The sequence below is a fragment of the Mesoplodon bidens genome (assembly GCF_964165515.1).
Source record: "Mesoplodon bidens genome assembly, chromosome: 4".
Classification (NCBI taxonomy): Eukaryota; Metazoa; Chordata; class Mammalia; order Artiodactyla; family Ziphiidae; genus Mesoplodon; species Mesoplodon bidens.
The window spans coordinates 1,490,601-1,503,420 of record NC_138160.1 but is presented as its reverse complement, the minus strand read 5'-3'; the positions used below and the strand labels follow the sequence as shown (position 1 = coordinate 1,503,420).

The following is a 12,820-nucleotide window of genomic DNA, read 5'->3' as shown; positions in this document are numbered from 1 at the left end:
TCCTTGGAAACCTCCATGACCTTCCAGTAGGAGCTACTGCTCCCTTCCTCAAGCTTCTGGGCCTTTCCAGCCCCTCTTTTCCCCCAGGCACCTGCTGGGCCCACCTGCGTAGGTGTTATCCCCCAGCTCGGGGCAAACCCACATCCTTGCCCCAACCTCCCGGCCAGAGCTTGGGAGGTACGAAGGGTTAGTCAATCATGAATATGAAGATTTAAGCCACTACACCCATCTAGAAGAAAGTTTTTACTCTCTAAATGAGTCTATTTTCTCTCTCTCTCTCTCTTTTTCAAACGATAATGTGATACAACCAAAATGTCTCAGGACCTTAGAGCGAAGGTGGCACCTTTGAGAAACATCTCCTGAATCCCTACGATGTTCTAGAGCTTTGAGGTGAATAAAAAGGTCCGGGAGATGTCAGACCACCAAGGGCAGGAGGCCCTCCTGACAGGAGAGCAGGGTGGGCTTTAGGGAGTGAAATGGTGTGGGAAGGGGTGGAGAGGGGCCAGGCCAAAAGGCCCTGTAGAAATTGGGATGAGAGACAACAAGGGGATTGAAGAGGAAGCAGGAGATAGGCGTATTCAGAGGGGTTTAAAGGGGCCTCTTAAATCTAGTTCAGTGCACAAAGATCAATACCTAAGTCTATTTTGTCGATGCAAAAAGATCAATAACATATCTTCTCGGGCTTTGCTTAGGTTTTGTGGGGTTTTTTGTTTGTTTTGGTTTTGTTTGTTTTGGTTTTGCGTGGGCTTTTTTCAGTCCAAGCATCCCTAGTGGCCTATATATTCATTAGGATTAAGTTTACTTGCAAGCAACAGAAAAATCCAAAACAATAACCACTTAAAGATAGAAGCTTACTTCTCACAACCATGAAGGCCAGCGGTAGCCACCCAGGGTTGGGAGCAACCTCCACATGGTCCGGGACTTGGGTTCCTTCTCTCCGATTGGTCTGCTAGGATGCCTTCCACTCCCAAAGTTGTTTCATGGCTCAAGATGGATGCTGTAGCTCCAGCCATTACATTCCCCTTCCAGCCAGCAGAAAGGCACCCTTGCTTAAGGGCACTTCCCAGAAGTTCCACAAACCTTGTGCTTTTGTCCCATCTGCTGCTGGAACTTAGTCATATGACCACAACTAACTGGCAGGTAGGTTAGGAAATGCAGTCTTTATCCTGGGTGGCCATGCTTCCCTGTGAGACGTGCACAGTCCATCACGATGGAGGTGCAGATGGGTGTGGCCTGGCCTCCACCCGCCTCCTCACGGTGAGCCCCCTCCTTCAGGAATATGCCCCTCTTCCGAAAAGTGAGGCCTCTGTTTGCAACTTGGTAAGAATAATTCGACACAGTATTTCTCAATGCCAACTGGAAACAATTACTGTAAGCAATTTTTTTCATAAAAGATCACTCCTTTGAGAACATATTTTCATATTTGTGCTTTCTTTTGACATTTTGGGAAGCAAAATTACATGCAAACATTTGTTCTGCAAACCCAGTGTGTGAAGAAGCTCGGCCTCTGAGTTCCAAAACCTGTTTAGTTTGCACAGAGGCCCATGGAAGAGCATCATCTCAGCGCATGTTCCACTCCGAGGATCGTTTTCTTAATGCCACAGAAAAGGGAACACTGCTAAGGGGACACTGCTAAGAGAGGGGCCGTGGGATGATGAGACTTTAACCCCCTGGGGCCCCTTACACCTGCATCTCTGTGTAAGTGGCTTCAGATCACCAGCGTTACCCCAAGTGGGTTGTAAGTGCTTACCTGAATATTAAATGACAGTCAAAAATTACACATAGGGGCTTCCCTGGTGGCGCAGTGGTTGAGAGTCCGTCTGCCGATGCAGGGGACACAGGTTCGTGCTCCGGTCCGGGAAGATCCCACATGCCGCGGAGCGGCTGGGCCCGTGAGCCATGGCCGCTGAGCCTGCGCGTCCGGAGCCTGTGCTCCACAACGGGAGAGGCCACAGCAGTGAGAGGCCCACGTACTGCAAAAAAAAAAAAAAAAAAAAAAAAAAAAAAAATTACACATAAAATATAGAAAAACGTCAAGTATCTAGATCCTTACTTGATGTCCAATGTCTGTATCTTTGAGGAAAATGGTTTTGTCTGGAATCCAAGTGTTGTAAAAATAGGACCTCTCTCTGGAAGGCCACCTGCAGAGATGGATGACCACAGGGCAAGTCCATCCTGACATGCGAGCTGAAGGAACGACGCCTGGAAACATGGCTGCGGCCTTCACTGGTCCTGACTTGGATCTTGACCTCAGTCTCTGTGCCTCCATTTTTCTATCTATAAAATGGCCCTACTTGGCCCGAATGTGAGGGGAAGGGGGAGGGGAGGGAGGGAAAAAGAGGTCGGGAGAGAAGAGGGAGACTGGCGGAGGTGCTGACGGGGGTGGACGAGGTCAGGGGAGAGTGGACAGAGACTCCAGGGGCGTCTGGGAGCCCAGACAGTAAGGTGGAGGAGGGGCGTGGCCAGCAGCAAGATGCCCTGGAGCGTCCAGACGCCGACGGACCAGGACCCAGCAGTGTAGGCCCCGGGACCGGCCATGGGAGGGTGAGGAGCCGGGTTGGCAGCAGATCCGGGGCGGCCGGGGATGTGGCCGCACCAGCCCTCAGAGAGGACAGACACCTCGGGCCCCTCTGCTGTCCTGCCACCTCCAGAGGGTTCTGGGCCCTCCCCGGTGCCAGAGAGCAGCCCGTGCTGAGGGCACCGAACCAACACAGGCAAGACAGTGACGCTGCTCAGGCCACCAGCTCCGGGTGGAGCTGGACGCCGGCAACGAGACTTCCGTGGGCGCATCCTCGCCTCTGCCAGGTCTGAGGAGGAGGAAGGGCTCTGAGATCCTCCAACGAGAGGCCAGACCTCACCTGTGTGTGCTGGTGGGTTAGCCCATGCTCGCAGAGATGCAGGAGTGAGCTCCTCCAGGACCTAGGAGACACCGACACAGCCAGGTTTTCTTGAAGGGACCACGTAACGTAAATTCCTGAGCATGCAAAAGCAATATTTTCTTTGTGCTTCTACGCTGGATTGTGCACCTTGAATCTAAATTGAGTACAGAGAAGATGATGCTCTTCACCGTGTACTGGACAAACCGTGCGTAATAACGCTCAACTGGCTGACGCTCATCAACATTATATTTTGATAGGTTGAAGTCCCCACATAGGTAATATTTTCTTTCTTTTTCTTCCTCCAAATTGCATCAGAGTTGGGTTGAATAAGAAAACACGACGGGGGATACTTCGTGGCCTTAGAAACACGCTCACACACACGGTGCCCACGTCGACACCTGTCCCCTGCCCTGGGGAGGGCCCCGGGGGAAGGACTCAGGCCCTGCAGCCCCGTCCCCACGGCTCACGGGGGCACTGCAGCCAGGACCCCTCCCCACCTCGAACCCTCCGAGGACTGGACGGGCAGCGGGTGCCCGGAGCCAGAGAATCCTCAGTGAACTCGGTGCTTGGGTATTTTATGGCCAAATGCGTACAGAAAACTCTCCCAAAGGGATCAGCAAGGAAATGTAACAAGGAGAGTGGCGGGCATGCAGTGAGACGAGGCCCCAGTGCAAGTGGGGCCATGAGGCCCACAGAAGAACTTGCTCCAGGGCCGGTGCAGCTTGTGATTTCCTGAGCCATCCTTTGCAGACGCCACCAGGTTGTTTCTGGACGGGGGCGTTTTGGCTGAGCTGCTTCCACCGAGGTGATAACCCCCAGCCGACGGGAAAGGGAGCCCTGAGCCCTGACCTCTGTGGGGTGATGGAGGGGACAGAGGCTGTATTTTATCTTTAACATCTATTCACGGATTTTGCCAAGATTGCCCAAGATGAGCTGGCCATAGTGGGATGGATCATGCTCCCAAAAAAAGATGTGTTTAAGTCCCGACCTCTGGTACCTGTGGAAAGTGCGTGACCTTATTTGGAAACAGTGTCTCTGCAGATGTGATTAAAGTCAGACCTGCAGAAGAGACCCTCCTGGATTGAGAGCAGGCCTCCACCCAATGACTGGTGTCCTCCTAAGAGAGAGAAGAGGGCGACTGGAGACCCACAGACACGGCCCTATAGCTATTACAGAAACTGAATTTCAGTTAAAAACACTCCCAGAAAGAAAACTGCACACCCAGATGGCTTCATGGGAAATTCTACCAAATATTTAAAGAAGAGATAGTGCCAGCTCCACACACACTCCTCCAGAAATTTCAAGAGAACTGAACAACTGCTTCTAAAGGCTAACATCACTCTGATTCCAAATCCAGACACGGATGTTATAGGAAAGGAAGCAACATCCTGCATGAATACAGATGCAAATTTTCTTGTGAAGTGTTTGCAAATAGAATCCAACAACGTAAACAAAGGATAATACATCAAGCCTAAGTGGGAAAAGACAGGGATGTCCATGGTCACCACTTCTATTCAAAAGTATACTCAAGGGCTTCCCTGGTGGCGCAGTGGTTGAGAGTCCACCTGCTGATGCAGGGGACACGGGTTCGTGCCCCGGTCTGGGAAGATCCCACATGCCACAGAGCGGCTGGGCCCATGAGCCATGGCCGCTGAGCCTGCGCATCTGGAGCCTGTGCTCCGCAACGGGAGAGGCCACAACAGTGAGAGGCCCGCGTACCACAAAAAGAAAAAAAAAAAGTATACTCAAGGCTCCAACCAGTAAGAAAGAAAGAAAAGACATCCAAATTAGAAAGGGAAGGAGTAAAACTGTTGTTATTTGCAGAGAACGTGACTTTCTATCAAGAAAATACAGATACTAGAACTTGCAAGTGAATCTACTTCGTTCACGACATGAAATCTGTATTAGAAATAAATTGTATTCTCATATACTAGCAGTGAACAATCAAAAATGGACATTTTTAAACAAGGATTTACTGTATAGCACAGGGAACTATATTCAATATCTTGCAATAAGCTATTGATATAATGAAAAAGAATCTGAAAATATATATTATATATACACACACATAAGTGAATCACTTTGCTGTACACCTGAAACTAACACAATATTGTAAATCAACTATACTTCAATTAAAGAAAAAAATAAAAAGGGGCATTTTTAAAGTATTGTGTACAGTAGCACCAAAAATTTAAATACTTACTGATAAATCTGAAAAAAGATATACAAGATTATAACTGAAAACTACAAAACGTTGCTGAGAGAAATTAAAGCAAACCTAAATAAATTGAGAGATAAACCATGTTCATGGATCAAAAGACTCAATATTGTTGGTGCTATTTTTCCCAAAACTGATGTATAAAAGCAACATATTCCTAACCAAAATGGCAGAAGGAATTTCCTGTGTAAATTCACAAACTGATTCTAAGATTCACATGGAAATGGAAAGGACCTAGAATAGCTGGAATAACTTTCAAAAAGAAAAACTAAGTTTGAGGACCAATGCTGACTGATGTTAAGACACATTATAAGGCTTTAGTAATCAACATGGTGTAGAATTGGCATCAAAATGGATAAATAGATCAATGGGCAGAATAGACAGTTCAGAAACAGAAGCACATATATGTAGTCAGTTAACTCCTGACAAAGGTACAAAGGCAATTCCGTGGTAAAAGGATGGTCTTTACAATAAATGGTCTGGAACTATGTATGCCATGGGCAAAATATTAAAAAGCCTTATATATATATATCTCACATCAAATAAAAAATGTGTTCACAATGGATTATCTACCTAAATGTAAAATATGAAATTATAAAACTTCTTGAAGAAAACAGGAGAAAGTAATTTATGAACTTGGCTTAAGCAAGAGTATTTTTAGATATAACACTAAAAAGGAGGATTCGCTTAAAAACTGATAGATTAAAAAACAACCATGAAAGACAGAACTCAAAATAAATATAAATATGATCAAGTGGGGGTTTATCCAGAAAAACAAGGTTGGTTTAAAATTGGAATATCAACCAATTTAATTCAACATATTAACAGGATTAAGGAGGAAAAACTATATGATAGACCTTTGACAAAATGGCAAAAACGCTCAGCAAACAGGGAATAGAAAGGAACTTCCTCAACTTTATTCAAGGTGGCTATGAAAACCCACAGCTAAGGTCGATACAGAATCCCTTCCCTAAGATTGTTAACAAGGCACCACCTCTGCTCAGCATCGTGTACTGACGTCCTAACAAGTGAAATGAGAGAAAATAAGAACAATCGAAGACACACATGTTAAGGAGGCAAAAGTAAAACTACCTTTATTCACAGGTAGCATGACTGTGAATAGGGAAAAGCCTAAGTAATCTACAAACATGCCATCAGAATGAATAAATGAATTTAGCAAGGTTGAAGCATACAAAGTAAATACACAAAATTCAGTTGTACTGCTCTATATTAGCAACAAACCTCTAGAGATTGAAATTAAAAATCAGTTCCGGGGGCTTCCCTGGTGGCGCAGTGGTTGGGAGTCCGCCTGCCGATGCAGGAGACAGGGTTCGTGCCCCGGTCCAGGAGGATCCCACATGCCGTGGAGCGGCTAGGCCCGTGAGCCATGGCCACTGAGCCTGAACGTCCGGAGCCTGTGCTCCGCAGCAGGAGAGGCCGCAACAGTGAGAGGCTGCGTACCGCAAAAAAAAAAAAAAATCAGTCCCGGGACTTCCCTGGTGGCGCAGTGGTTAAGAATCCGCCTGCCAATACAGGGCACACAGGTTCGAGCCCTTGTCCGGGAATATCCCACATGCCGTGGAGCAACTAAGCCAGAGAACCACAACTACTGAGCCTGCACTCTAGAGCTCACGAGCCACAACTACCAAGCCCATGTGCCACAATTACTGAAGCCCGCGTGCCTAGAGCCCATGCTCCGCAACAAGAGAAGCCACCACAGTGAGAAGCCCAACGAAGCAGCAACGAAGACCCAACACAACCATAAATAAATAAATAAATAAATAAATAAATAAATAAATAAATAAATAAATAAAAACAGTCCCATCAGCCCCATTTGGGAACTCCCTGGCTGTCCAGTGGTTGGGACTCTGCACTTTCACTGCTGGGGCCCAGGTTCAATCCCTGGTCGGGGAAATAAGATCCCACAAGCTGAGCAGCACAGTTAAGAGGAAAAAAAAAACAGTCCCATTTACAACAGCATCAAAACATAAAACAATTAGGGGCAGAATTAGAAAAACATAGGTAAGACCTATAAGTGATAAGCAAAATCATGAAACATTGCTGAGAAAAATTAAAGAAAACCTAAATCAATGAGATATATACCATGCTCAGAGATAGATAACAATATTACTAAGATGTTGATTTTTCCAAATTAATCAGTAGATTCCACACAATCTCATTAAAAATCCCAGCAGATGTTTTTGAGATATTAACAAATTGATTCTAAAATTTCTATGGGAAGTGAAAGGATCTGGAAGAGGAACACAGTTGGAGGACTTACATTATCTAATTTCAAGGTTTAACACAAAGCTTCAGTAATCAAGGCAGTGTGATGTTAGCACAGGGGTCAATGTACAGATAAATGAAACACTACACGGGGTCCAGAAATGGACCCCATACTCATGTCACAAATTTGCTAAGGTAAGTCAACAGTGCAAGGATTTTCTCATCAACGATGGTGCTGGATATCTAGAGAGAAAACAATATAAGCCTCTGTCTCCACCCTCACCACAGGGCTTCACAAACATTAATTTCCAATGGAATCTAGACCTACAAGGTTAAAGCTAAAACTATAACACTTTTTAAATTAATTAATTAATTAATTAATTTGGCTGCATTGGGTCTTTGTTGCTGCGTGTGGGCTTTCTCTAGTTGTGGTGACCGGGGGCTACTCTTCGTTGCAGTGCGCGGGCTTCTCATTGCGGTGGCTTCTCTTGTTGCGGAGCATGGGCTCTAGGTGTGCGGGCTTCAGTAGTTGTGGCACGCAGGCTCAGTAGTTGTGGCGCAAAGGCTTAGTTGCTCCGCGGCATGTGGTATCTTCCTGGACCAGGGCTCAAACCCATGTCCCCTGCATTGGCAGGTGGATTCTTAACCACTGCGCCACCAGGGAAGTCTGATTAAGATAATTCTTGAAGCGCCACCTGGAATTCATCCTACTGGCGACTAAGGCACATTAATCCAAAGGTATAGATGTTAGAACAGTGTGGTACCAGCACAGGAACACACAAACCAATGGAATAAAATAGAGCATCCAGAAATAGCTTTATAAACACTTCTCTTCATGCCCAAAGCGAGACCACAAGTGGGAGACACAGATTGATCAATGGTGTCGAAAATATCGGGTCACTGTGTAAGAAGAAAAATCTGTAGATGGGTTAGAAACAGCCATGAAAGGCAGAACTAAAAATAAATATTAGAAGAAAATGAAAGAATGTCTCTTCCTCTCCTGTAAATAACTCTAGAATTCAAAAACTAAACAAACCAAAACTACCTCATCACCCAGGAACAGGCAGGTACCACCTGCGCTCCGTGCATCTGGAGCGCGGGAAGTTGTTCTCTCTATATCCACCTTCACTAAACCGAGCAAAGCAAGAGTGGGGAGCTGAAGGGACACAGCTGTGTCCCCAGAGCACAGCCAGCAGCTCCTGGGTCCCAGTGTCCAGGGTCCGAGGGTTCCCGGGGATTCCAGGCGACTGGCTTTAGTGGTTAAAGGACCCACCTGGTGGTTTTTCCAAAACCAAGAAACTAAGGCCCCAAATGATTGAAAGCTTTCTTTCTCCTCTAGCAAAAGGAACTGCTTATAACTGCCTGCCCGAGACCAGCTTCTCCCAACCAAGCTTCCAGAGCCCTCTGGGACTTCCAGAACATCCTATTACACTATGAAAATTGAAGCCTAGGTTTGAATGACCAGTGCGAGCCAACAAGCTCCCCAGCCCCTCTTCCGGGCCCGCGACACCCTCCCCCCAGCCCCTACCCAGCGTTCTCGGTCCCCCTGCACACACGGAGGTCCCTCGTCCCCAGCGGGTAACTGTCCTCCTTTCCAGCTGGAGCAGAGAGGGCTCCCCAGCCCGTCCCAGCCCGTCCTGTCCCTTCCCCTGATCCGGGACCCTTCAGGACTGAGATGGGGCCACAGTGGGGGTTTCAACCTCCCCTGTAGGGCTGGCTTTTTGCCTCCTGCCCCCAGCCCTTCCCCAAAGAGACAGTCCTGGATCCGAACCCCGCCCCTCCCCAGGCCTCCGCTTCCCTCCTGCTCCTCCATCACCCAGCTTTCCCCACGGCCCAGTGCAGGCTGGTCTCCACCGCTGGCTACTGCCACTGAGTGGCCATCCCAGTTCTATCCTGGTCGGTCCTGCCGGGGCGGGGGGCGACTCCAGAGCATCACCCCTCTCTCCCCAGCCCCGCTCTCCTGGCTGTCTTCCGCCCTCGTTGGCCACTTGGGGCCCACCAGGCTTCTGCTCGTTGTCAATGAGTGCAGCATCCCTCCCTCACCCCTTTCCCCTCACACTGCCCAGCCCCCCGCACCATCCCACCAGCTCTCCCAGCCGTCAGAGCAACTGGCCACCGAACATCCAGGAGGTCAGCAGAGGGACAATGGCCTCAGAGGCAAAGGAGATGGAGCCCACCGGTGTCCACCGGTGTCCACAAGCAAACAAGGTCCATCATGACCCCTGGGGCTTTCGTGTGGTCACAGCATGGTGGAGAAGGCAGGCACCGCTCAAGTTGCCTTTTACAGATGTGACAACCGAGGTTCTGAGGAGTGGTCACTTGTCCAGGTCGAGCATGAGGCTTTGAAGAAGTTTGGACGCAGCCGTGCACTTTCCCTTCTGTATTAACAATGCACGCAGGATGCCAGAGACTTCGGGGGGGAGGGGACCACTGGCCTCCCTTCTGGCTCTCCTTGCCCCAACGTCTCTCTCTCCATCAAAACACAGAAGGGCCCTCAGCATGGCAAGGCTTCACCACGTCATCCGTGAGGGTATTGGCTGGGTTATCAGAGGGCAGATCACCCCCTGATGTGCTGCCCAGGAGAACGCAGCTGCCCCAGGAGCCCAGGGCTTTGGAGAAGGTCAGCCAGGCAGCCCCAGAACAATGTGGGAAGAGCTGGGGGTCCTCCCCAAGGTTTCGGGAGGCCTTCCTCACCCGCCACCCACTGCCTGCTCCTGCGCTCCGTCACCTGCCTGTCGGGGCCACAAGGAGAGATGTGCGGAAACGTAGCTGTTCTTGATACTAAAGGTTTGCGGTGAGTTTTCGAAATTTATAGACTTTGAACAGGGAGTTATTCTGCATTTGCCCTAGTTAGTACTGTGCCACAAATTAGGGATCCCCTGTGTACCCCCTTCACCCAAAAGAGTAATTCAAGAACTAGAGTCCTTAGGGAATGAGAAAGAGTCATCACCCCCTTCTCAAACCACTGGGTCCCTGGACCCTGTGGTCTGAGTGGACCCCGTGCGTCTGGGATGAGGCCTGCCCTCAGGGGCTCCTGGTGCAGCCCACAGCCAGGGCTGGCAGGACCACGGAGCAGCGCAGCGTAGCCCATCTGAGGAGGACAGGTGAGGAGGAAGAAAAGCCAAGGGAGCTGGGTCCAGGACGGGGACCCAGTGGAACCTCTCACACGTGCGCCTGGCCAGGCGCTGCTCAACAGCGTCCCTCGGGATTTGGGCTGCCTCCCGCGGGGACTGCTCTGGGACTCTGCATCCACAGCCCGGGGTAGCGCGTGCCCGCCCCATCTCCACGTCGCTGCACTCCTTCCGCTCCACAGGCCGCGCCCCGGCTCGGCGCCCGGAGCGGCGTAAGGGGCCAACGTGGCGTGCCGCGCCGCGCTGGGGACTCGATCTCCCCTTCTCCGGGACCAGGCCCGGCTCGTGAGTCCCTGTGGTCAGGCCACCGCGAGCGGCTCTCCGCCAGGGCCTCGGCGCCCCTCAGGACCCGCGCCCAGCGACTCCGGCTGGCACACCCGGCAGCAGCGCGCGGAGCTCTGGGCTGTCGGCGCGCGCTGGGGCGGTCTCTCCCGGCCCGCGGGGGGCGGGGCGAACAAGCACGCCCCTCCCCGACCCGCCCCGCCCACCCCGCCGGCGCCCCCCGCCCGCCCCGCCCCGCCCACGTCATGCAGCCTCCCCTCCCGCGCCTGCGCGGCCGCGCGCCTGGCCCGCTCCAGACGCCGCGCATCCTCTGCCCGCGCCCGGCGCCCCGCGCCCATCTCTGCGCCCGGCTCCGCGACCCGCTCCTCGCCCGGCCCGGCGCCCCGCTCCCCTCGCCGCGGGCGGCGCGGCCATGAGGCTGCGGGGACGCGATCCCCGAGCCGCCCCCGCCTCCAGCGCGGGGGCCGGCGACGCGCGGCGGCTGGCGCCCCCGGGGCGGAACCCTTTCGTGCACGAGCTGCGTCTCAGCGCCCTGCAGAAGGCCCAGGTGTGTGTCCGTCGTGTGCCCAGCCCGCCCCGGGCCCGGGGCCGCGCCGAGGGTCGGGGATGCGCGGCCGGAGGGGGCCGGGAAGGGGACTTCGGGCGCGGCCCAGCCCCGCGGCGCCCCGGGGCCCGCGATTGCCACACTTCCCTGCGACCCGCAGCCTGCATCCCCCGCCTCCCTCACCCCATCCCCGGTTCCCGTCACCCTGGTTCCCACCGCCAGTGCCCTGAACCTGGCTCTGCATCCCCTTTCCCCAGGTCCCCGCTCCCGGCTCCATCCCCCTTTCCCTGATCCCTAGACCCCGCAGCCCTTTGCCCTGGCCCCTGCACCCCGATCTCGTACCCGCACCCCGGTCGGTCGGCGCCGCGCGCTGTCCTGGTCCCGGCGTCCACTGCCGCCGCGTGCAGGCCCCGCGCGGTACCGGAGCGGCTCCCCCTGGATGTGACTTCGTCACTTGATGCGCTTCGTGTGTGGGGACCTCTTTGGTCACTTGAGTCAGTGCCGGCGGCAGTGGGGTGCGGACTGTGGGCTCCCCTGGCGCTGCCGGCAGGAGGGTTCTGCGTCTGCGGGTTTCCACGTTGTTTCTGAGCGACTCCCTTGGGGGTTAGTCTGCGGCCAGAATCGGTCGCGTCCAGCCTTGTCCAGCCTGGGGTACAGCGCGCAGGCGGCCTGCTTCTGGCACGTCTTATCTGTGGGGTGGTCTGGTACTGGCTGAGGGACGGCGGCTGCAGGAAGCAGGGCGCCCCCTAACACTTGTCCCCTGCCTTCACGTGGCTCCCGACCTGGAGGGATACTTCTCTGAGCTGGTGGGATCTGTGAGCTGACCGTGAGCTGTGTTCGCATTTCTCTAGGATTGCTCACAGGAGGGCCTTTCTTTGACTCCAAAACGATGCGTAGAAGCAGGGAAGTTTCGGGTCTTCAGGGGTTGTCTAGCCGGTGGGGCGTACACCTCCAACTGGGACAACACTTTTTGTGGGAAGATCGGAGTTTTTTAAATGTGTAAAGTAACTCATCTGAAATCATATTAAAGTGAAAAGATCTTGAAGTCAGCCTAAAACTGTCATTTCCCCAGACGCCTGCCTTTTCTCTAACCGCCCCCTTGGTGGGTCCAGTGGTGGTCAAGGTGGTTGTCAGTGGGAGCAGAACCGGGCAGAAGAATGGGGGGGAGGGGAGAACGGAGAGCGGCAGCCCCCTGGCGACACGAAAGGACAGGGCTGTCCCACCCTGCCCGCCGTGTGGTCCCCGGTGCCTCCCCGCTCGTCCTCATTGGCTCACACGCCCCCTTGTCTCCCCCAGGTGGGGCTCACAGTGGCTTCCTCTGAGCTCCTGAGTGAGCCCCCATCACTGTCACACCCCCGCTCCCCCACCCCCCCACCCCCGCTTCCAGGGTCTTCCTCCCGCTGCTTAGAGCCCTCGGGAGGGGGCTCCCTGGGATGGAGCCCTGAGGCCTTCGGGCAGTTTCCGGTGCCCCCAGGCCCGTCACCCTTGGCCCCCGCTGATGCAGAGCCGTCCCCTTTCTGCTCCTGCCCCCTCTTCTCCT

At 52.7% G+C, this 12,820-nt stretch overlaps 1 protein-coding gene across 2 annotated transcripts in view; it reads left to right on the top strand.

The window, feature by feature from the left end:
- Positions 1–11,023: 11,023 nt before the first annotated feature.
- Positions 11,024–12,820, top strand: part of LPCAT1 (lysophosphatidylcholine acyltransferase 1) — a 39,729-nt gene continuing 37,932 nt past the window's right edge. For both annotated transcript variants that reach the window (XR_014015682.1, XM_081231966.1), the window contains exon 1: positions 11,024–11,283. Coding sequence is in view for 1 of the 2 variants with exons in the window: in XM_081231966.1 (XP_081088092.1) it covers positions 11,149–11,283 (135 nt within the window). In the remaining variant the exon portion in view is untranslated. The remainder of the gene's footprint in view (positions 11,284–12,820) is intronic.